This window comes from Sus scrofa, chromosome 9, assembly GCF_000003025.6.
Source record: "Sus scrofa isolate TJ Tabasco breed Duroc chromosome 9, Sscrofa11.1, whole genome shotgun sequence".
Classification (NCBI taxonomy): domain Eukaryota; kingdom Metazoa; phylum Chordata; class Mammalia; order Artiodactyla; family Suidae; genus Sus; species Sus scrofa.
Window position 1 is genome coordinate 122092083 of NC_010451.4, and position 25744 is coordinate 122117826.

At 38.6% G+C, this 25744-nt stretch overlaps 1 protein-coding gene across 7 annotated transcripts in view; it reads right to left on the reverse strand.

Annotated features, from left to right (window-relative positions):
* The window catches only part of ACBD6 (acyl-CoA binding domain containing 6), a 202982-nt gene extending 179033 nt beyond the window's left edge, over positions 1 to 23949 (reverse strand). For 3 of the 7 annotated variants that reach the window (XM_013989658.2, XM_003357562.4, XM_005656747.3), the window contains exons 1-3: positions 23170 to 23711; positions 19901 to 19965; positions 18880 to 18976 (exon numbers count right to left, since the gene is read on the reverse strand). In XM_013989658.2, coding sequence (XP_013845112.1) covers positions 18880 to 18976; positions 19901 to 19965; positions 23170 to 23391 — 384 coding nt within the window. In that variant the 5' untranslated portion in view covers positions 23392 to 23711. Of the gene's footprint in view, positions 1 to 18879; positions 18977 to 19900; positions 19966 to 23169 lie in introns of all 7 variants that reach the window. The other 4 variants (XM_003130348.5, XM_021063753.1, XM_021063754.1 and 1 more) reach the window with 4 other exon arrangements.

The following is a 25744-nucleotide window of genomic DNA, read 5'->3' on the forward strand; positions in this document are numbered from 1 at the left end:
TCCCCAACAATACTAACAGTGTATCCCATTTATTTGTTGGTAGCATATTAATAAAATTCTTGCTTCTATTAAATATTATAGTTGATATAACAATAAAAATAATTTATATCTGCATTACACGCTACAGTTTACAAATTCTTTTCTACATATATAATCTCAATGAATTATCATCTTCCTTCTCAATGTTAAAACATGACAATACACACATCTCCAAAAGCAAACTCTATCAAATATTGTAAACAAGTTTCTAGCAATAAAAAGCCAACAGGAATATAAAGATATTAACTGCCATTCCCTACTTACTTTGCTCTAAGACAACTCCACATTAGCACTGTTGGTTCATTTTCTCAACTTAAGCTTTTAAAAAATACATACTAAATTTCCCTATATTGTATTTCAATCAATTGCTGTAACTGAGAGACTACCATGTCATAAATAAAGCACCCGATCATAAATTTCTCAAAAGACATAAAATCAAAGACACCCTACACCTACAAATTAAATGCAAAAAACACAAACTAAACAATGAAAAGGAATTACTACATGAAATTAAAGTGATCAGTTAGTTACCCTGTCTATTTTAAACAGACTTAGTCTTTATTCTCAGTACTGATATTAAGATTATAACCATGCACCAAAATCATCTTGGTCTAGTCTTTTCATTTTATGTTCTCTTATAAATTATGGAGCTATGGGAAAAAAGTCAATCACCTTTCAGATGTTTGACTGCAAAAGCACTACTTAGAATAGCAAAGATATGAATTATTTAAATACAGGCTGTGCATAAAATCAGGGCTATCTATAAAACAGCACACACTTAAACTAACATATATATTCCAACATTTCAAATACCTGACTATCTCAGGTCTCCCATGATTCTATATTTACACAAGTGATGAAGAATTCCAGTATACAGAAAAAAAAAATTTAAGGGCCTAGAAAAGATAGCAACACAGCTTTTACTATTTTTATACAAATAAATACTACATCCATATCTTCTTATCTAGGCATTAAGAGGCCACTTTGCTTTTGCTCCCTATAAAATAATTCTTAAAGAATAAAGGTAACTTGAATTTATTTTTAAAGCACAAGATGGAAACAGCATTTAAAACCAAACCTCATTATGTGGAGATAGGTAAAAATAATTAATTATTCAATTCTTTTGTTACAATACACTCATTTCTTAAAAGTGTTATTTGAATAGAAACATATTCTAAGTTTTCCAAAATTTCAGAGCTTTCTGAATTAACCTGTGAAAATAACTTAAATGGATGTTTGTTTGCAACTTGAGAATTGTTGTCCCACTCATTTTGCAATTGATATGTTCTTGTTCCTAAATGATACAAATAATTGAAAGTTAATCTGCTGTCTTGGAAAGATATTATTAACACTTCATTCTTTTCCAACAAGCATAAGGCAAGTAAAAAAGACTGCAGATTTTACCAAAGCGTAAAATGATCAAACAAAAAAACAAATGTGATTCATGTAACAAATTATTCAAGACACATAGTTTTCGGCCTTAGCAGGGGCTTACACCAACGTGTTTCCTCAAACAACTCTCTCTCACACATGCACACATGCACAGACACACATACACATTTGTAAACACCAATGTTTACAACTCTAATTACTAAAGTTATGCATTTAATGATATTATTTCTGATGTGCTGAGGTTTAGGAACTTTTCTATACACAGGGCAGAGCCTGATCTGAGGGGTTCCAACTATAGCATCAAATTTTTCCTTTAAGTTAACCTCTCTTCTTCTGGGGTCATTTGGACACCAAATATGTTAACTCTTCCATTACTTCATTACTCAGACTTGACTTATATGATCAGTGACATCTGGCAAAAAGACAGACTGAAAGAATGCTATCCACCTTACTGATAGGCAAGAATGACTCAGAATAGTAGGAGACAACAGCATCACAACTCGGGGCAGAGTCTGCTAAAGCACCCCTCAGGCATCTCTAGGAACTCTGGATAAACCTATCGGTCTGGGCAAATGTCTCCAATCTAAATTTCCTTGGGGAGTTCCCACTGTAGCTCACCACGAATGATCCCAACTAGTATCCATGAGGATGAGCGTTCATTCCCTGGCCTCACTCAGTGAGTTAAGTATCTGGCATTGCCGCAACTTGCAGTATAGGCTGCAGACGCACTTGGATCTGGTGTTGCTATGGCTGTGGCGTAGGCCAGCAGCTGAAGCTCTGATTTGACCACTAGCCTGGGAACTTTCATATGCTGCAAGTACAGCCCTAAAAAAATAAAAAATAAAATAAATAAATCTCCTTGGAAGACACCACAAACACAAAGATGTATTTATATGTGTGTGTGTGATACATATAATTGTTAAAAAAAAAAAATCATAAAACCCTCTAATTCAGGTTTTTCCCTAAATCACAGTCCAGCGACACAGTAATTAAATTGGATGATTTCATGATTTTACCCTGATCAGCAGAAATGCTAGAGGAAGGAGGTTAAAACTAAGTGATTTGGCATCTTGAGTTTACTGAGGAAATCACACTGCAAAGTACATCAATTCTTTAAAAATTTCAAAAGATGACATATAATTAATCATTATTATTATAAGATTTCAGCAGGATTACAGCATTAGTTTATATTAAGTAATGTGGCTGAAAATGCTCAATAAATCTTAGCTGAACTGAATCTCAAAGGACAGATTAACACAGTCAACCACAGTTTTACAACACAAATAGATCTGAAAAGAAAACAAAGACTACAGCACTTGCAAGTACAGAAATATAGTATAGTACTAGAGTAATGAACAAGAATATAGAATAATTCCATGGAATAAAATACATACAAGAGAGACGCTCCATGGACTATAAAAATTAACATGGAGAAAAGATACAAAGATTAAAATAGTAATAAAGGAGTTCCTGTCATGGCTCAGTGGAAACAAATCTAACTAGTATCCATGAGGATGCAGGTTCAATCCCTGGCCTCGCTCAGTGGGTTATGGAGCTGGTGTTGCTGTGAGCTGTGTTGTAGGTTGCAGATGCAGCTCAGATCTGGCATTGCTGTGGCTGTGGTGTAAGCCGGCAGCTACAGCTCAGATTTGACCACTAGCCTGGGAACTTCCATATGCCATGGGTGAGACCCTAAAAAGACAAAAAAAAAAAAAAGATAAAATAGCAATAAAGTTAGCTATAATACGAATACGAATATTAGACATTTAAATCATTCAATCTCTCAATATGTAAAGCTTTCTCACATAATCCAAGTTTGAGGATATGGGAAGGGAAATCAACCTCAAAATTTATCCATTTAGGGAATTCCCATTGTGGCACAGAGGAAACAAATGCAACTAGTATCCATGAGGATGCAGGTTCGATCCCTGGCCTTGCTCAGTGGGTCAGGGATCTGGAGTTGCCATGAGTTGTGGTGTAGGTCGCAGATGCGGTTCAGATCCCAAGCAGCTGTGGCTGTGGTATAGGTCAGCAGCTGTAGCTCCGATGCGACTCCTAGCCTGGCAACTTCTATATGCCACGAGTGCAGTCCTAAAAAGAAAAAAAAAAAAAAAAAAATTATCCATTTAGGTTTATAATACTAAATTTTAGTAACCCCAAATTAAGAATTTTTTAAACTGGAGTTCCCATCGTGGTGCAGTGGTTAATGAATCCGACTAGGAACCATGAGGTTGCGGGTTCGGTCCCTGCCCTTGCTCAGTGGGTTAATGATCCGGCGTTGCCGTGAGCTGAGGTGTAGGTCAGAGACGAGGCTCGGATCCCGCGTTGCTGTGGCTCTGGCGTAGGCTGATTGGACCCCTAGCCTGGGAACCTCCATATGCCTTGGGAGCAGCCCAAGAAATAGCAAAAAGACAAAAAAAAAAAAAAAGAATTTTTTAAACTTTTAAAAAGCAGATACACTAAACTGTCCAAGCCATCTTTTTTTCTTAAGTAAATGGGGAATAAAAAAATTATCTTCCTTCAATGGATTTCAAATCTAATTAACAGATTTTCAGGCCCTACATTTAAAATGACCTAGTGTCATAGCTACTATATGATAAGGAAATGCTATGATAAAACCTACCATATTACTTAAAAAGAGTAAGCAGGACATTTAAAAAAGCAAAATGACTTTCCTTAAGTATATTTCCCTTTTACTTAAATTAAAATTACAGATTACTAAGAGTTCTACTACCTTTTTTTTCAAATAGATGAAATATTCAACCTAAGGAGAAACTGGAAAACTGGGATATGACTACACTTATTTATTATGGTGAGGTGCTACCAGAAGAAATAGCGAAACTAACACCTATCATAAACTAAAATTAGAATCTGGTTGGAGCCAATGCAACTTAATCCCATCAATATCAATGAAATTCTAGGAGTTTATCCATCCCAAGGTAATTTTATATGACATCTCTAATGCAGAACTATGGTCTTATTTAAACACAGGTCCTAAAGGTAATCACAAGTTTTGTTTAAGTTATACCAGTAAACTATTTTTTTAATAAAGAATGAAGTTGTCACTCCAAGTTTTTACACACACATAATGCACATGTACACATACTACTTCCTCTCCTCAACTGGCAAATATAACAGGAGAAAACTAAAAACTCAGAGACAAGTAAATGCATGGAATGAATGTGAAAACACCCAATGAATGTATCAGATGAATACCTATTTGTCAATTCCTCACTAAAGCTAACGAAAACATTATACTTCTTTTTAACCACAAATAGGGAATCACAGGATTCAACTGTCAAACACACACCAACATATATACTCATTAAGCATTTTATCCTTCTTAAATATCGTGAAGCCTTTTATAAAGTCCGTAGGGTAGACTATTTTATTTTTTACTAATACACCTGCTTTTTTCTGTATCAGAAATTATCTGTACTTGGAGGCTAACAAATGTGACCCCAAATATATTCAATCTTTGTCCCCAATATTAAAACATGTCATAATAGAATTCTACTAGTAGAATAGTACCAGTATTTTTTTTCCTGTAGGAAACAATAATCTCCTAATAATTTGGAAACCAGATAAAATATAGTTTCAACTGCCAATTCCTAATTAATGCATTTAAGTTGTTCTTTTTTAAAATCAAAATAAATCTGAAATAATAATCCATTCCAAAAGGCCCACTCCTGGGTTACTTCTTCTGCCTATGACTTTAATATCATAATTAAATTAGTCTACTCAAATGCGTAATTGCTTTACTTACAAAGAAATACATGCTGTTCTACTGCACAAATAAGAAATTGTAAGCATTCACTTGTAAAAGAAAATTTTAGTTACACAGGATACTGATTTCTCCAAACTGTCTAATAAATTTAAATTATCAAATAAAATTTATGTTGCTTATTTTTCTTAACTTACATGAATTGAAGAGGACAACATCTTTTCCCATTTTTAGTTCTGATTTATTTTCCAATGCACCAACATTTTTAGATATAAAAACAAGATGTTCTTTATTTAAACTTTATCTTAATCTTTCATAAAAACATATTTTGATTTATTAAATATGGCCAAAATTTCTAATCTTGCAGTTGTTTTAATGTGCGTCTATAAGGGAACAAAAACACAAAATAAGCACAATATAGGCAAGTACATTTATCTTCACAGGAAATCAGTCACTTTAAGCTGTGAAACACTGCCCTCTATAGTCCACTGAATAAAAAAACAATTCAATTTACCTAAATCTCAATATAATTGAGCCAAGTAATTTTGGATTTTTCCTTCCTGTCCTAAAGCAAATTTCTGCTCTTTTTTAAAAAGCTTTTTTAAAAATGTTTATTTTAGCAATATGCCTATTTGAAATATCCCCAACTACTTTTAAAGTCTCTCCTTCCCTTCTGGCTCATCCAAAATTCAATTTGAAGTTAAACATGCATTAACGTTCATGTTCCTGCATAAAAAATATAGTATTAACCCAGTTAATCTCACCCAATTAATTCAGAAAAAAACAAATCTAAGAAAACACAGACCCAACACATATAAAATAAGAATAAAGATACTGAATTCAGAATTCAATTTACACAAGGTCTTAACCTGATTTTCCATTAACTTGGTACTATAATAAGAGGGAAAGCTACACATAGCAAAAATAAGCAGAGGTGTAACATACCCAGGTATTACAGTAATCTAGGTAAGCTGCACTTTTGGGTAGATAGACTCACACTCTTCTTCACGCCCTCCCGCCACCCAACACAATATGACTACGAGGTCAGTCCAGCTCAACATTTATTGATCATCTTCTGTTTCAGATACTGGCTGGTACAGGGAATATAAATATGAGCAAGACATAATCTTAATTCTTGAAAAGTTTACAGTACAGTGGACAAGAAAGATAATTTTAATTCAAAGTGTTAGGAACAGTGAAAGCATGGACTTTTGCCTATCTCAGTCTGGTTCAAGGAATGGGGAAAGAGGTGAGAACACCCCGAATTTAGTCTTCAAGGATGAGCACAAATTAATGTAGTAAACAGAGAGAGTTCTCCAAATAGAGGAAACAACTTGAACTAAGATCAGAAGATGTAGGTCTTCTGGACAAAGGGCAGTAGATACTGAGAGCTTCGGACTCTGCTTCAAAGTGACTGATGGGCCAAGAGAATTAAAAAAAAAAAAAAAAAAAAAAAAAAAAAAGTCGAATCCTACCAATAAACTTTAAGTAAATCTGAGGTAAAGCTTATGTATCTCTATTTAAAGCTCCTACAAGGGATTCTGATACACAGGGTGGTGAAACAATATTACAAGCCTGATAGTAATGGAACTTAGATTGAGAAGGTGGGACTGAAGTGTGAATATGAACCAGATTATGGTGGAATTTGTATGCCATACTAATTTAGCCTGTAAGTAAAAGGGAATTTCTTTTAAACTGGGAAAACATGGTCAGGTATGTACTTCACATAAGCCATTTTGGGTTTTTTTGTTTTGTTTTACTTTCAAGTTATATCATTTAACTTTATTTTTTGGCTGTGCCCATAGCATGTGGAAGTTACCAGGCCAGGGATCAAACCTGTGCCATAGTAGCGACAACACTGGATCTTTTAACCCACTGAGCCACCAAGGAAGCCCCCACATAAGCCATTTTATAAGCAATGTAGAGGAGAGAATTGAATGGGATCAGATTCAAAATAGGGCGAAACACAGGAGGTACTGTATCAGTCTAGCCAAGAAACGATGATGTACTAAGACAAAGGTAGTAGGGATGGAAAGAAAATGACGGATGTGAAATATTTAGAAGGTAAAATGAGACTTGCTAACAACCTAAATGGGTCACAGAGAAGTTAGTAAGGAGGAGTTCCCACTGTGGTACAGTGGATTACGGATCAGGCATGCAGTAGCTGTGGTGCAAGTCGCAGATGAGGCTCAGATTTGATCCCTGGCCTGGAAATTTCCATATGCCATGAGTGCGGCCAGTAAAGAAAGATTCAGGGATTCCTCCTAGGTTTTCACTGAATAAACTGAGTATCTGGCCATACCATTCATTAAGATAGGGGCTAAAAGAAAAGAAAAACTGTTTAAGGCAGGTGAGGGGGATAAGGAGTTGATGGACTTGCTGAGACTGAAGGTGCCACTGCAACACTAAAAGAGAAACACTCAACAAATATTTTGACACACGAACCTAAAAAAAGTCAAAAAAAAAAAAAAAAAAAAAAAAAGTAGAGCCCTTAAGATTGAATGTACCTGTGGATGTATTGCTTTGGCTCACCCTGTAATACAAGAGTCTGGTCAATGTTAACTTACTTCTTTTAAAGCCTCATTCAAAAATCAAGAGATATCACACTAACATCAAGATTTCATATCTGAAAAAAAAAAAAAAAAAAGATTTTGTATCTGATCAGCTACTGCTGGGCACTCACAGCAATAACTGGCTGGAGGGAAGGTCCAGTTCCCTTGTTTATGTAGGCACGCATTCCCCTGTAAACAACAACAGTTCCCATGCCTACGTATAAATGCCAACACACTTCATTTATGTTAATGGCCTGGCCTCTGCAACCATCTCAGTTTTTAAGAGAATACTTTTCATGATGACATTCTAAAAACGCTGAGCCCTAAAAAAAAAAAGAAAAAAACTCTGAGCCCTGATTATGATCACAAGAAAGGTCAAGGCTAAAAAAAGTAAGTTTAAAATCAACAATAGGCTGTAGTTAAAAACCACAACAATAGTAGGAAGAAACATCAACATAGGCTTGGGCACAGTATTTAATATTTTTTAATATTTGTGCTTTATCATATTACTACAACCTTAACAGTGCCCTGACCACATTCAAATCTTAATTCAAAATTCACTTTCCCTATGTGTGTATATTTTAATCTCTTTGATGCCATTGTTAATCCTTAACAATAAATGCTCAGTTTCCCATTTCCAAGTAGTTTTTTCAGGAACTAAAATAGCATCCTGTGTATCTCATACTCTATAAATGCTTTCTGAAATAATCTCCTAATACTGAGCAAAAGTTATGCCCTAGAACTTGACGAAACAAGGGAGGAGCAGAAGAGGGTTAAAAATACATCCTAAGAGAGAAATATAAAGGAAGCAGTGTCATTTGAAAAGGAATAACCTAAAAATTACTTGGTAAGCAGCTTCGATAGCATTGCCCCATGTTAAAACTTGCAGACAGTAAAGTCAGGATACAAAGACGAAACCAACACAGCCCTAGGCTTTGAGGATCCTGTAGGCTTGATGTAGTACTAATAAATATAAAGATTAGATGAGGTTCTTTCTGAGAATTTTCGTACCTGACAAAAGGTAGTTTATAGAACAATTCTCTAGCATAAGGCAACCAGAGAAAAGAAACACAATACCAATACCTGACGGTCTACAAAAGTTAAATATGATCGACAAGGCAGAAAAAAAAAATCCCTTTTTTTTTGGCCACACCTACGGCATGTGGAAGTTCTCAGGCTAGGGATGAAACCCATGCCATAACAGTGACCCAAGCCACTGCAGTGACAATCCCGGATCCTTAACCCACTGTGTCATAAGAGAACTCAAGGGAAAAAAAAAAAAAATCAAAGATAACTTTTTGGTTAAGATAAACATATCTGCCTAATTATTTTTTAAATATAAATTTCAGGAGTTCCCATCGTGGCGCAGTGGTTAACGAATCTGACTAGGAACCATGAGGTTGCGGGTTTGATCCCTGCCCTTGCTCAGTGGGTTAAGGATCTGGCGTTGCCATGAGCTGTGGTGTAGGTCGCAGACAGGCTTGGATCCGCGTGCTGTGGCTGGTGTAGGCCGGAGGCTACAGCTCCGATTCGACCCCTAGCCTGGGAACCTCCATATGCCACGGGAGCGGCCCAAGAAATGGCAAAAAGACAAAAAAAAAAAAAAAAAAAGAAATATATACATTTCAAAAGTGATGACTACCTTTATAGGTGAGTATACTATATGCACAAATTTATCTCCTCTGATATTCAATGAATTTTTATAGGTAAGATAGAAATAGATGATGCTGCTAAAAACTACAGATGAAGAGTAGCAAATTTGCAAAATGCTAGCTTGCTACTGGACAGCTAGATAACCACCCATCTGGCTATCAGAACAAAAAAGTGTCGGTTCTCCCGTCTACGCTATTTATCTTCATGGACAATACACATGTATAACATGATGGATGCCAGGCCTGAGTCATCACACCAGTGGGGCAAAGAGCTATAAAGTTATTAATAAGATCCTAAGTAAACATAAAAGCTTTAAAAATCTAAGGAGTAAACAAAAAAAGGCAAAGGTCTAAATGGTCAATGAGAACCAATGTTTTAACAATACCGGAATACCTAGAAATTCCTGAGAACACAACTGTCGTATTTATAATGAACTTTGCTCCCTCTGGTGGTCAGAAGAGGTTTACCAGGCGTGAGCAGAAACAGAGGTACACAGCAAAGACAATGAAACGTAGCAACAATTCATGTTCTTTTTTTTGGTCTTTTTGCCTACTCTAGGGCTGCTCCCAGGCTAGAGGTCAAATTGGAGCTGTAGCCGCCAGCCTACACCAGAGCAACAGTAACATGGGATCCGAGCTGTATCTGCAACCTACACCACAGCTCACCGCAATGCCAGATCCTTAACCCACTGAGCAAGGCCAGGGATCGAACCTGCAACCTCTTCGTACCTAGTCGGATTCGTTAACCACTGAGCCACAATGGGAACTCTGTGTAGGAACTATCTGTAGCTCAAAAGTTCAATTGACAATGAACATTTTTTAAAAAAGACTGAGATTAGTGCTACGGAGGTAGCAATGCAGAATTACAGAGACAGTCACAAGTGGATAAGTCTACTTGGAAATAGGACTGAATAGGATGTGTGGGGCAAGGAACCTTAGAGTTTCATTTCACACCCTTTCGCATTGTTTGACTTTTTATTTCTATATACCTGTATTACTTTCATTAAAATATTTATTGGACAATGCGGAAGAATACCTACGTCTTTGTACAAGTTTATGATCAACGTTTATTTCCCTTCTCATTCAGAATAAAAGCCATAATCTTACAGACAAGGCCATGTGCCCCACCCTACCTCACTTCCTATTTCTCGGCCCTGCCCCCCACTCCCATACACCCATTCAGTCCTTGCGGTTTCTAGAGCACCCTGGGCAGAATCCTGCCTCAGGGACCTGCACTAGCTACTCCCTCAACGCAGAACACTCTTCCCCAGGTATGTATGTACGGCTCACTCTTTCACTCCTCTCTATGTTCGATGTCACCTCTTCGGTGAGTCTTGCCTGACCGTTTCAGGCCGGAACCACACTTCCCGAACACCCTCTTCTCCTCCTCTGCTTTTCTCCATAGCATCGGTCACCTTCTCACACACTACAGTATTTACTTATTTATTTCATCACTTTGGCCTGTCAGTCTGTAAACTCCCTAAGAGCAGCCATGGTTCTCCTTTGTTCACTGATACATCCCCAGCTCCTGGAGTTTTAACTTGCACATGATAAGTGTACAATGAATGAGTAGAATGAATGAATAATATCAACAATACCTTGATATCCAAAAAAAGGACAAAAGCCCTCATTTTACACTTGGTTCAACATGAAACAGTAATCTATTACAGATTTGGATAAATTTTTAAGTATATATATATTATATATATATGCAAAATACATAACAGTCTTTTAATAAGTAAGATTTACAAAGAAACCGTTCATGTGATTTTCTTTATTTTGGCCTAACACGTATGATGAATATATACCAAATAAGCTCAAATTAAGTCATCTTGCTATTCATACTCAACAGCCTTTATACAGGACTCAAAAGAAACACTACTCACCACACTCTGCATCTTGGAGTAAGAATCTTCTCAAAAGAGCTATGGAAAAAGCTTAAGTATTAGCTAGGAATTACGGAAAAACACAACTACTATGGAAAACAGTATGCAGTCTTCTACAAAACTAAAAATAGAATGACTTTACTCCCGTGTTCACTGTAGTATTATTCTTAATAGCCAAGATATGAAAACAACCTAAGTGTCTATCAACAGATGAATTAATATTTTGTATATATACAATTATTTTCAGCCATGAGAAAGAAGGAAATTCTGCCATTTGCAACAATATAAATGGACCACAAAGGCACTACTCAAATGAAGTAAGTCAGAGAAAGAAAAATACTACATGACATCGCTTATATGTGGAATCTAAAAGAGCCAAACTCGGAGTTCCCATTGTAGCTCAGTGGTAACAAACCCAACTAGCATTCATGAGGATGTGGGTTCTATCCCTGGCCTCCCTCGATGGGTTAAAGGGTCTGGTGTTGCTGTGGCTGTGATGTAGGCTGGCAGCTGCAGCTCTGATTCACCCCCTAGCTTAGGAACTTCCATATGCCACAGATGCAGCCCTAAAAAGAAAAAGAAAAAAAAAAAAAAAAAAAAGAGCCAAACTCATAAAAACAAAGAGTAGAATGGTTTCTACAAGGGGCTTGGGGTGTGAGGGGAAAATGGAAAAATGCTGTCAAAGGATTCTTCCCAGAAGCTTTCAAAGAGAGCATGGCTCTGCGAACGCTTTAATTTCTAACCTCTAGCCTCCAGCACTGAGAGAACAAATTTGTTTCTTTAAACTACAAAGTACTAGTTTGTGGTACTTAGATATGACAACCCTAGAAGACTAATACAGCCTGAAACATCTTATGCCACCAAGTAAGAAAGTGCTCAAAGAGTGATGAGGGCATAACAAAAACACACAGGATCCATCTTGAATGGGCTCCAGGGGCCAAATAACAATGGTAATTGACTATAACCCACTGAATAAAATAGAAATCTAGGAGTAGATTCTGGCATATTCTGGATGAGGCAATCAGTCATGGATCCAGAGCATCCCACACGTTCATGTTCAAAATGCCAGACTCTGACCACTCTTCATCTAGGCCATTTCTCAGGGCTGTGTGTACAGTAAGCCACCTTGAGGGATCAGGTAATGCCTTCCCAGTCTCTGACAAACAGCAGGTTTCCTTCTACCTGCTATAAAAGTAGTGAATCCCTAAAGCTCAGTGCTCTTTCCTTACAGCACAAAGCACTGCATATGCAGGAATCCATCTAGGCCCACCTGTGTCACCCCAGGGGACTTGGAGGACACAAGAAACTGATGCAAATCAAATGAAGCTCATGCAGTTTGCCATGCCATGAATAATAAAGTCCTCTGGCTCAGACCCAAGAGTCTTGTACTTCTGCCAGCATCTAAGAAAGAGTAACAGGCTAACTTATTAGCTTGCAAGTAGGGTATAATCCTAGACCTCTCACAGTTCTTGACAATGAATAAATAAATAAACAGGGGAGAAGGGAAAGCCCATCCTTACAGTGGAATGCCAAATAATAAATGTAGAAGAAATGACGGAGTTAGAATATCATTAATGGGAGTTCCCGTCGTGGCGCAGTGGTTAACGAATCCAACTAGGAACCATGAGGTTGCGGGTTCGGTCCCTGCCCCTTGCTCAGTGGGTTAACAATCCGGCGTTGCCGTGAGCTGTGGTGTAGGTTGCAGACGCGGCTCGGATCCCGCGTTGCTGTGGCTCTGGCATAGGCCGGTGGCTACAGCTCCGATTCAACCCCTGGCCTGGGAACCTCCATATGCCGCGGGAGCGGCCCAAGAAATAGCAACAACAACAACAAAAAAAAAAAAGACAAAAAAAAAAAAAAACAAAACAAAAAAAAAAGAATATCATTAATGGATGCTAAAACTAGTTGGTGAAATCTGATTAGGAAAAGGATATTGACATAGTCTCAAAGTATCTCCCCCCAGATTACTCATTAATTATAAAGGGAAGAAAAAAGGAATGTTACAGTAGAGAAACAGCAGATACCACCTTAAGCAAGTGACAAAAGTTAATCAACATTGGGACAAACAGAAGACATCGTGTATTTCCTGGTATTACACATTGAGGACACAATTCTGTGGTATTCCTTCTAAAAGTGTATAATATAAATCTATTTATGTGGAAACATTAGACAAACTCAAATTAAGGGGACACACTACAAAATAACTGGCCTATCGTCTTCAAAAGGAGACTAAAGAGACAAGACAACTAGATGCAATACAATACATGGTCCTGGATTGGATAATGGATCAGAATTTTAAAAAATAACTATGAAAGACATATTTTAAATAAGTGATAAATCTGAATATGGACTATGGACTTGACAATAATATTGAATCAATGTTAAAATCCCTGATTTTGAGAAAAGAGAATCATTGTACATTGTTGGTAGGAATGTAAATTGGTACAACCATTATGGAAAACCATATGGAGATTCTTCAAAAAATTAAAAATAGAACTCCCATATGATCCAGCAATCCCACTTCTGGGTATGTATCTAAAGAGAATGAAATTAGGATCTCGACGAGCTATCTGCATTCTCCTGTTTCCTGCAGCATTATTCACAATAGTCAAAATGTGGAGACAATCTAAGGGTCCAGGTATGGATGGATGCATAAACAAGATGTGGTGTACACACACAACGGAACATTATCAGGCCCTGAGAAGGAAGGAAACCCTGCCATTTACAACACGGATGAAGCTGGAAGACATTATGCTAGGTGAAATAAGCCAAAGACAAATATTATATGATCTCGCTTATACGTAAATTTAAAAAAATTTAAAAAGTCAAATTCATGGAAGCAGGGAATAGAATGGTGTTTACCAGTGGCTGGGGGAAATGGGGAGACGTTGGTACGAAGTTACAGTTATGTTGGATGAATAAGTCTGAGATCTAACGTACAGGCATGATGACTACAGTCAATAAGACCACACCGAATACTGGAAACATGCTGAGAGTGTAAATATTAGGTGCTCTCATCGCACCTACACAGAGTAGAGGTGCATATGAGAGGAGCTATGAGCTTGACTGCAAATCATTTCACTATGTATATACAAATCATATCACCTTAAACACATTTACTAATTTTTTTTGGTTTTTGTCTTTTTAGGGCCACACCCTCGGCATATGGAGGTTTCCAAGGTAGAGGGTAAATCGGAACTGCAGCTGCCAGCCTACACCACAGGCACAGCAACATGGGATCCGAGCCTAGTATGCAACCTACACCACAGCTCACAGCAACACTGGATCCTTAACCCACGGAGCAAGGCCAGGGATCAAACCTGCGTCCTCATGGAAGCTAGTCAGATTCATTTCTGCTGAGCCATGACAGGAACTCCAACATACACTATTTTTATATTAGAAGATACATACACACACATGCATAACCTGCATGGTGTTTAAAAGAAAAAGAATTTCAGGGATGTCCCTCATAGTTCATCAGGTTAAGGATCCAGCATTTTCACTTCTGTGGCTTGGGTCTTTGCAGTGGCATCAGTTCTATCCTTGGTCCAGGAACTTCCACATGCCAAGGGTGAGGCCAAAAGAAAAAACTGACAAAAAATTCATGACTTGGGAGTTCCCATCGTGGCTCAGCCGGTTAAGAACCCAACACAGTGTCCATAAGAATGTGGGCTCACTCCCTGGCCTTGCTCAGTGGATTAGGGATCTGGAGTTGTCGTGAGCTGCAATGTAGGTCAAAGATGTAGCTCAGGTCTGGCATCACTGTGGCTGTGGTGTAGGCCGGCAGCTGCAGCTCCCATTCAACCTCTAGCACCCAGGAACTTCCATACATTGCAGGTGCAGCCTTAAAAACCAAAAAATTCACAACCCCCCTCCCAAAATTTACCAATTTTGATAACTAGTATAGTAACATATTGAAGTATTTAGTAGTAAACAGACATGATATCTGTAACTTATCAAAAATGGTTCAAAAATAATAAAATGATTCAGAGGAAATTTTATATGTATGTATGTATATATGCATGTGAGTGTCAATAGAGAGAATCCTGAAACAAATATAAACTGGCATAACTAGATAAAGGCCATCCAGAAGCTCCTCATACTATTCAACTTTAAAAGAAAAAATTACATCAAGTATACATTAGTTAATAATAGTGTATCATATATATAAAATTTGCTTAAAGAATATATCTCAAGTGTTCTCATCATAGACACAAAACCATGCAACTATGAGAAATGACAGATATAGTAATAAATCTGTGATAGATCATTTCACAAGGTAATATGTATCAAATAACCCATTGTAGACCTTAAATATATACAATTTTTGTCAAAATAATAAAAATAAAATTACACCAAAATAAAAACTCACTCCTCCTCCCCACCAAAAAATACTAAGTAAGTGAAAGCAAAAAATTGCCTTTATTATACTAGCTATTCAACAATACATTCTTGAGATAAGACGAAACATAAGAGAAAACCATCAAAGGGTTACATTTTAAAGCACAGTTCATATTTTACTTCAAGGTACCATGTAGCTTTGATTTTAAAAGTAACTACCTTTACCTGAATTTTCCACACACACACACAAACACACAGTTTACATGCTCTCTTAATATATATGATGTCAGCTGTAGACCAGAGAGCAGAGTGGTTAAGAGTGGGGATCTGGACTCACCTAAGTACAGGTCCAAATCCCAGTACCATCATTTATTAGCTGGCTAATCTTTTCGGCAAACCTCTCTGTGCCTGAATTTCCTCCTTTTTAAAATGCAGATCCTAATAGTTTCTCTTAAAATTCTTGTGAAGATTTCAAAAGATAATACATGTAAAGAGCTTAGCATATTCAGCATGAAAATTGTTATTATTTCATTGTTTTTAGAAACAATTATCAAAAGAAACTGATTCTTTTAACCAAAAAGATAATGAACTAAATACCAAATCTACTGAGACTGAGGTTATGATCTGCCCCATACCAATTAAAAACAAAGGGGAAAAAGCTCTGAGTCAAAGGGACTGGCTCAGAGTGTTTAAACTAAGAATTAAAATGTAAATGAAACAGCACATGAAAAAATGCTCAACATCACTGATTATTAAGAGACATGCAAATCAAAACTACCATGAGACACCACCTCACACCAGTCAGAATGGCCATCATTAATAAGTCCACAAATAACAATTGCTGGAGGGGTTGTGGAGAAAAGGGAACCCTCCTGCACTGCTGGTGGGAATGTAAGCTGGTACAACCACCATGGAGAGCAGTATGAGGTGCCTTAAAAAACTATACATAGAACTACCATATGATCCAGCAATCCCACTCTTGGGCATATACCCAGACAAAACTTTCCTTAAAAAAGACACATGCACCCACATGTTCACTGCAGTACTATTCACAACAGCCAAGACATGGAAACAACCCAAATGTCCATCGACACATGACTGGATTAGGAAGATGTGGTACATATATACACAATGGAATACTACTCAGCCATAAAAAAGAACAAAATAATGCCATTTACAACAAAAGGGATGCAACTAGAGACTCTCATACTGAGTGAAATAAGTCAGAAAGAGAAAGACAAATACCATATGATATCACTTATATCTGGAATCTAATATACAGCACAAATGAACCTTTCCACAGAAAAGAAAACCATGGACTTGGAGAAAAGACTTATGGTTGCCAAGGGGGACAGGGAGGGAGTGGGATGGGGTGCTTGGGGTTAATAGATGCAGACTATTGCCTTTGGAATGGATTAGCAATGAGATCCTGCTATGTAGCACTGGGAACTACGTCTGGTCACTTATGATGGAGCATGGTAATGTGAAAAAAAAGAATGTATACATGTATATGTAACTGGGTCACCATGTTGTACAGTAGAAAATTGACAGAACACTGTAAACCAGCTATAATGGAAAAAAATAAAAAATCGTAAAAAATGTAAATTAAACAAACATAAAATTCTTTACAACTAGATTACAATGTTAAAATATTTCTAGAACAATGTATTAAAGAATCATTTTTACTTGAAAGTCCCTTTGCTTCTGCTTAGTTTACTCAAGTTTACATATAAGTTCAATAGGTAAGATTTTGACATTTTAAAAAACATCCTTAATGTTTGTTTGGGTTTCCATAAGAAAGAACTACATAACTATATGGACTGTGCAAACACTTCTAAGAGCCACAGTTAGGGGAATTTTACTTAATAATTAAGGTATTGAAGGTAAGACATTTTATCAGAAGTTATAAACACAAATGCCTACAAAGGCCAGGCATCAAACATAGTTAAGTATAAGTCAACAGAGAAGAACTGAGACTACAGCAGCTGGGCCTAAAGAGTAACGACTCACCTAAAGGCATGACAATTCAAGTCCTGTTTGGGTTTGTTTTGTTTTGTTTTTTGCTTTTGTTTTTTTGCTTTTTAGGGCCTAAAGAGTAACGACTCACCTAAAGGCATGACAATTCAAGTCCTGTTTGGGTTTGTTTGTTTTGTTTTTTGTTTTTGCTTTTTTGCTTTTTAGGGCCACACTCATGGCATGTGGAGGTACCCAAGCTAAGGGTCCAATCGGAGCTATAGCTACCGGCCTACACCATAGCCATGGCAACACGGGATCAAGAGCCCTGTCTGCGACCTATACCACAGCTCACAGCAACGCCAGATCCTTAACCCACTGAGCAAGGCCAGGGATTGAACTGGCAACCTCATGGTTCCTAGTCGGATTCATTTCCCCTGCACCACGATGGGAACTCCAAAATAAATTTTAAATAAAATAGCAAAACACCTTTATTAAATTCTTTCTAGATGAGTTCCAATAAGTATACCAGAAAAAGAAGGTACATTTAGTGAACAATATCCAATGCCCACAAAATCCAAGTAATCTCTTCTTCCACTGGATACTGGAACACTTGCATTATTGTTTTACACTATTACTCTATTTTTGATATGTTTTATCTTCTCAGTATACTTTAAACTTCATAATAGCAGAAAGCACATCTTATTCACATTTTATCTCTATGAACAAGTATTTTCGTGCTTGGATAGAGTTTTTGGTTCTCATTAAAAAAAAGAAAGAAAATCCAAGCGAAACCTACCAGTTCTCAATAATGATGATCTCAAACTTTCAAATTCTGAAATAAATTTTTACATGATTGAAATTACAGGGAGTTCCCGTCATGGCACAGTGGAAACAAATCCGACTAGTATCCATGAGGATGCAGGTTCGATCCCTGGCCTCTCTCACTGGGTTAAGGATCTCACTGGTGTCAGATCGCAGATGAGGCTCGGACCCCATGTTGCTATAGCTGTGATTCGACCCCCTAGCTTGGGAACTTCCATATGCTGTGGGTGTGGCCCTAAAGAGCAAAAAAAGAGAAAAAGAAAAAAGAAAGAAAGAAGCTACAATTACACCTTTAAAAATCCTCTATAATTCAGAGAAGTTCTCAATGTCGGTAGCTGATTATGTTCACATATAAAGAAACAGTATTTTTAGATAAATACTGTAATAACTTTACAATATTTTGATTTGAGAAAATAAAATTTTAAGGATGTTATTTAAGCCTAATGCTTAGTTTAAAACATTTGAGAGAAAGATGGTATTTTTTTATAGTATTATTCACAATCATTAAGTCTTACCTGAGGATTCCAATCTGGATCTAATTTTTTAACTACGGCGATATACTCCTGCATTGCTTGGCTGGGGCTTGAATCACCAAGTGCTTTCCATGCTTCCCTATAGTACGGAATATCCAAAATGACCTATCATTAACTATGTAAAGAACACAAACAGTATATTTCTTTTTATTATTTAAAAAAACGGCACACACATTTTAAGGGTGGGGAAATACAGATATAATAAGCCCGAGATGAGTAGCCTTGTCTTTTCCATTTACCTTGGTCCGTAGCAATACAGACCTTATCACCCACCTAAGCAGCCCTTAGAATGACATTTTTCCCCTCATCACCCTCTCCCATGAAATTTTAAAATTACACATATATCGCACATCTGCTGAATTTGGAAGACCACAAACTATTGTAGTATCTAAAATTTTAGAACTCCCTAAAACCTAAACTTTTTCCCTATGGGGAACGTATGGTCTACAAACAACAGACGTAGTTTCCTTCTGATGAATTAACTGTACTTTTGGTAATATATGAACTATTTTTCTCCCTTTTGCCCAAGAGGTTATTAAAAGCACTTCTTTACTGTGGGTGTGGGAGGGGCAAGGCACAGAAGAACACAAGCGATGAGGAGAAGGGGAGAAGAGTGAAAAGCGGGGATTTACCCTCTTCTCCCTTCCCATTCTCCTGGCCTTCTTCCAAAGATCCCTCCAGAGAAGAGCGGTGACCTATTAGGGACTATGCGACAGGGAAGGAAAATTTCAAGCAGTAGCTGTTATGGTCACTTCTAGAAGCTATTCACATGTGAGGAATGTATGTCTGTTACTTATACACCAACATCAAGGCATAAGAACCCTTTAGGAGACTTATCTAAAATCGGATTCTTTTAATCTCTCTCGCACCTGCCTGTCATTAGCACACTCTACAGCAGAAAGAGATTAATATAAAAATAATTCTTTAATCTGCTCACTACTTTCTAATTCCTAAACACCTAAACCATTTACAATAACCACATTGGATCCCAGGAATTTCTTACCATTTTTGCTTTCCTTCGAAGTCAAAGAAGCTTGGTTTAGGAGTATTGCAATTTCCAACTTTGACCTAAACGAAGCAGAGGGGGAGAAATCAACAACTTATTTTTCAAAGAAATGTCAGAGAAATTTTCCATTTTACATATATTTTGTAACTATAGGTTAGAAAATATCTACATCTATAGAGAATAACCAAAAAAAAACATTATTTGCAAAAGCAAACAAACTGTAAACACAGGCTGCTTTGGCTTATTACATAAAATCATTTCCTAACACCATAATACATTACAAAAAAAAGTGACTAACAGTTGCAGTCTCAAATTTGTATACAAATTATACATATAAAACAAATTATACAAATAGATTATGCAATCCTTATTACCATTTATAATGCAGAAGAATTTTAAACATGCAATAAACAAGATTTAAAGTACAAGTTTATCAGAATTCATAATATTGTCTATGCTGATTCTCATAACACTATCAGCACTTTATCTCTCTCAAATTCTAGGATAAAGCACAGCATTTTAAAGAGCCCTATTATGAATCTAATCAACGTAAATTTAGATGCTGCAAGTCATGCAAAAAAAAATTTTAAGGTTTCTCAACAATATAAATTCTATCTAGGCCACAATAATCCTCTTTTGTGTGTGGCCAATACTCATTTTTAATCTTCAAATAACATTTGCAGTTAAACTACACAGTAATTATTTTCGCTGTGAATAAACATAAATCAAATTCACACACGTGCAGAATTCACTATACAACCTGATTCCCACTGCCAGAAGTAATCTCCCTTTCTGACAAACTCTCACAGCACTCACTCTCTACTTCTCCAATGGCACTTTTCACTGTTACCTTGTATTAGCAAGTTTTGTGCAGTCTCATCTTTTTATGAGGACACAGCCTCTAAGAAACCATTCTTAACTCGCTCATTGCCTGTAACATAGTATCTAACTTGAGGCAGTAAAAAATGTTGAATATACCACGCATACATGAGGAATGTATTCAACAAAATACCTACTTTCCGTAAAGCTAAATACCACAATCTGAACCGAATTTACTTCTAAGGGACCTGCCCACTACCTCCTATGACTCTTACTTGCATTTTGCTAAAATCAAATGGTCTACTCACTGCCTTAGGAATTTTGTTTGTTTGTTTGTTAGTTTTTGCTTTTTAGGGCCACACCCGCGGAATATGGAGGTTCCCAGGCTAGGCAGGGGTCACGTCGGAGCTACAGCTGCCAGCCTACACCACAGCCACATCAGATCCCAGCTGCGTCAGCGACCTACACCACAGCTCATGGCAACGCCGGATCCTTAACCCACTGAGGCCAGGGATCGAACCCTGGTTAGATTCGTTTTCGCTGCATCACGACGGGAACGCCAAAGAATTTTTATCCTGTTTCGCTCATGTTATTTCTCCCACCTGAAAAGCCTTTCTCTCTTCCCTCGGCTTTTTAAAATGCTCTACCTCCTTAAAGTCCCACTCAAGGTTCAAATTCTAAGAACCCTTTATGTCTACAAAGATCTCATCCATCCAGAATATTTCAACAAAGGTTGCCAATGGTAAATGCCAGTGAATCACGTGTGCCCAAGTTAAGGTAAGAGGACATGCTAGGTATCCCCACTTGTGCTAGTGCTGAAGGCTCCTCAACAGGGGTTTGAAATTTTCATTGTCCTCTCATTTTCACAAATGTCAATTCATTCTTGTTTGCTGGAAGAGTGCAGGCTAATACACGGAGGACCAAAAAAACCCTGTTAATTGGTGTGATCTTTTTGAAACTTCACTGAAAGATGACTGTGGAGCCATACACTTATCTAAGACTAAAAGAGCTATTATGTTAGGTACATTTAGGGCCCTGCAGGAGAAAACAAGGTTCACAGCTCAGCTTATTTTTATCAACTTCCTACTGACAAAATAGAGTGCTATTCTGAACAGAAAACATAAAGATATAAAAACCTTTCTATGAAATTTGGAGGAAATGAGTCTTACAATGCCCAGAGAATCATCAGTCAGCCACATTACTGGTCCAAACACAATGCACAATCAATTCTTGTTAAATAATTAAAAGTCTCATTTCATTGTTATAAGGACAGGATTAAACCTCCCCACCCCACCCCCACAAAAGATATCCAGAACTTTTGCAAGAAGACAAATTCTGAGGCCAATTTAGGGGCAATTTTCACTCAACACTCTAATTTATACCATTTGTTCCTAGAGCTGCATCCCTCAGGTCACTTTACAACTGATACTCATTGACCTTCAAAAGAAGGTTCATATCTACCCTATTATATTCAGTTTAAGAAAACAGAGGGAGCCCACAGCTTTCTTTTTTTTTGTTTTTTTTGTTTTTTTTTTAAAGAATACAGAGGAGGGAGTTCCCCTTGTGGCTCAATGGGTTACGAACCCAACCAGTATCCATGAGGATGAGGGTTCGATTCCTGGCCTAGCTCACTGGGTTAAGGATCCGGTGTTGCTGTGAGCTGTGGTGCAGGTCACAGACAAGGCTCAGATCCCATGTTGGTTGTGTCTGTGGTGTAGGCCAACAGCTGTAGCTCCGATTTGCCCCCTAGCCTGGGAACCTCCACATGCCTTGGGTGCAGACCTAAAAAGAAAAAAACAAAAACAAAACAAACCCAGGGGAAACAGATACCAAGAGGCAAAAAAAATTTTTATAAAAGAAAATGGGCTATCCTCCAGAGCTTCATCACTTCCAGTGTTCCAAAGAGCTAGAGTTTTCCTAAACTGTTATTTAACTCTAGTCAGCAATTTTTCACCCGTTTAAATCTAGACTCCTCAATTAACTTTGTAAAGTCTCTTGATGGCAAGTATCATGATGCTTTTGCTTCTCCGCATTCCCCACAGGCATAAAACCCCAAGTGTTTTGCCCATTTTTGTAAAGGTTCTGAAGCTGGTGAAAGCTTAAGTGCAAGGTCACTGGGCAAGTCAGAGAAGACACAGAAAAACTGTCATTCAGTAGCCAGCTAAATATCACTTCTCAGATAGCAGACAGGTCCTTTCCATGTCCAGAATGATGCAAATCCTTAACAGATAATTAAAAAACAAAGCACCCACATAAACTTCATTACACCTGGCCATTAACCAAGCTTGTTGAATGATGCAAATCCTTAGCAGATGATTAAAAAACAGAACATACACACAAAACTTCACTACACCTGGCCATTAACCAAGCTCATTTACCATTAGATTTTGGAGAAAAGAGAGGCCTTTGGTCGTTCACCCGCATCCACCCCTTCCTCGTGACTTTACCTGCTTGTACCTGGCATACAGGTACAAGAGCTGCTCCCTGCTGGCCACCTGAACCAGGCCTTGGAGGTGCGCGGCCGCCTTCTCAAACAGCTCGGTCAGGCTCCTGGACGCCTCGGTCTCGGGGCTCTGGAGGGATTCCGCATCCCCGGAGTCGTCCCCCGAGCTCAGCTCTCCGCCGCTGTCGCCCGTGGTAGCCCCCGAAGGCAGGAATGGCGAGGCCATGTGTCCGCCTGTCTTCTTCAGACCGGGTGTAACGCCGTCTTGGGGGCCTGGCCCACCAGTCCCCTCCCTGAGTCGGACCCAAGCTCACTTACTCCGCGCTCCCTCCCTTAACTCTATCTCCCTCCCTTTTTCCGCCCGGCGCGTGCAGGGCTGGCTCCGCCACCCTCTGCGGCTAACCCCTGCGGCCCAGGTCTCCTCCGGCCTCTCCTAGCTACCCAGGACCTCGGACTCATCCGGGGTCTCTCCAGCAGCGCTGGGGGTCCGCTGGCCACAGGCCTCGAGGTCCCGGAAAGAGGGCGGGACGGGGGCCGGTAGGGGGCGGGGCGGGGGCGGGGCGACGTGAGTGCCGAGCACGCGCCCAGGGCTACGGCCGGCCCCCTGTTACACGCTGGGAGAGGGAAACGTGGGTAGCTCTGGGTTGGGCACCCTCCAGTAAATTAAGGGACTCTTGCGGTGAGCTAGGGAAACGCTGCTTGGAGAAAGTGCCCTGAGTCGTTCAGATGTCCGTTAATCGTTTTGCTGAAAATACCGGAACCCATTCTCGGGCTAGGCCATCGGCGGGTGGGGAAGGAGGCCGTCTATTTGGTAGTGTAGCGATAGGAGCGGAGTCGTGGGAAACTTGGAGCTGAGCACGAAGGTTCCGCCTGCGCCCGCCTCCCCAGATTGTGTAGCCTCAGTGTCCCAAAGCGGACGTCGAATGTCGGCATTCTCTTGCTGGAGGGATTGGTTCTAACTTGTAGAGTGAATGAAAATATGGGAGATGGGACCTTCAGCACCCAAACTGTGAGATTGGTCAAATCTCTTCATGTGTTGCTTTGCACGACTTGCAGAACCCACACCTGGCAGAGCTCATGGGACCCCACCCCCGTGGCCCTTAGCCTGATTTGCTTGTTCCCAGCTCAGTCTTTGCCGCTGTGCTGTGGCAGTCACTGACAGTGAAACCAGAAATACGCTTAGTTCTGCCCTATGTTAGAAACCTGCAAAAACTACAATATGATTATAATAATGTTAACAGAAATAATGATCTATAGTAAGAATAGGGTTTCCCAGGTGGCTCAGCGGGTAAAGGACCCCACGTGGTCACTGCTATGGCTTGGGTTTGATCCCCGGCTGGAGAACCTCCACCTGCCTTGTGGCAGCCCCAAAAGAAAATAATAGAAGAATGTTTTGTTTGAGCCAAACCGAGGACCAAAGTCGAGGAGTCAGCCTCTCAGTAGCTCTGAGGTACGGCTCTGTAGAAGCGTGGTTTTCAGCACATGAATGAATCTCATAACAGCAGAGCTCAGTAAGCCATCAAAAGCTCATCCTTTGTGTTTCCTTTGCTTCAAAGCTCAAAACCAAGCAAAACGGACCTATGATGTCAGAAATCAGGACAGTGAATGGTCTGGGGTGCATAAGGGGAGCTTCTGGATGTTGACAGCGTTCTCTTTCTTGAACCAAATGCTGGTTACACAAGTGGATTCACTTAAAATATATGTACTTTTCTATATATCCAGTATATATGAATGAAAATTTAAGAAAGAAAAAAAAAAAAGAGCCCTTGACATTCAGAAGCTGATCTAGAACTCACAGCTAAACCATATCATCCTCCTATTAGGTGGAAATCACCTCATGAATACCAACCTCAGTCAAGGGCATCTGAAACCATGATCAAATAAAGACAAAGCAAAGCACTTCAGAAGTTTGTTTAATCACAGACAAAACCAGGATCACTCAAAATATCAAACACACTTTCTCTGAGCCAAAATAAGTGACTCTTGCATATTTACAGAGTACAGGTTTGTTCTCATGCGAGTCTTTCTGCTATATAGATAAGACTGATTGAGATACCCAGTCATAGAATTGTCCCAGCTTCCTGACAGTGTCCAATCGTGAACATACCCCCAGTTTCTTAGACTGCCCCACTAGTTACCAGTCAAAGCACAAATCCTGTCATAGGTCGATCACTGAAACAACCCATAGTTCTCCACTTTATGTTCTTCCTCATGGAAATAAACACAATGTGGTAACTATAGGGGCTTCCTGGAGGGCTTTGCCTCAAGATCACTGACACCTGAGAACCTGTGATTTCTTGAAGATTCTGTTTGAAGCCCCAAACAATCAGGATCTGGTGACTTTGAGCGAATAGAGTTTTTCCAATGGGTGTTTCTATTTGAGCAGTTATTGGGAATGGGTATGTTTTTCTGAATCTCAAGGAAAATCAGCTGAGAAATCAGGAAGCCAGGAGAAAATGTGACTAGAATAAAAGCTTAAGCAATCAGGATGAAAGTTTAACAATCAACATAGAGAAGTTCCTAATTAAACTAACAAGCCAAAAACAATAGCAAGAAATGCTAACACCTAGAGCCCAAAA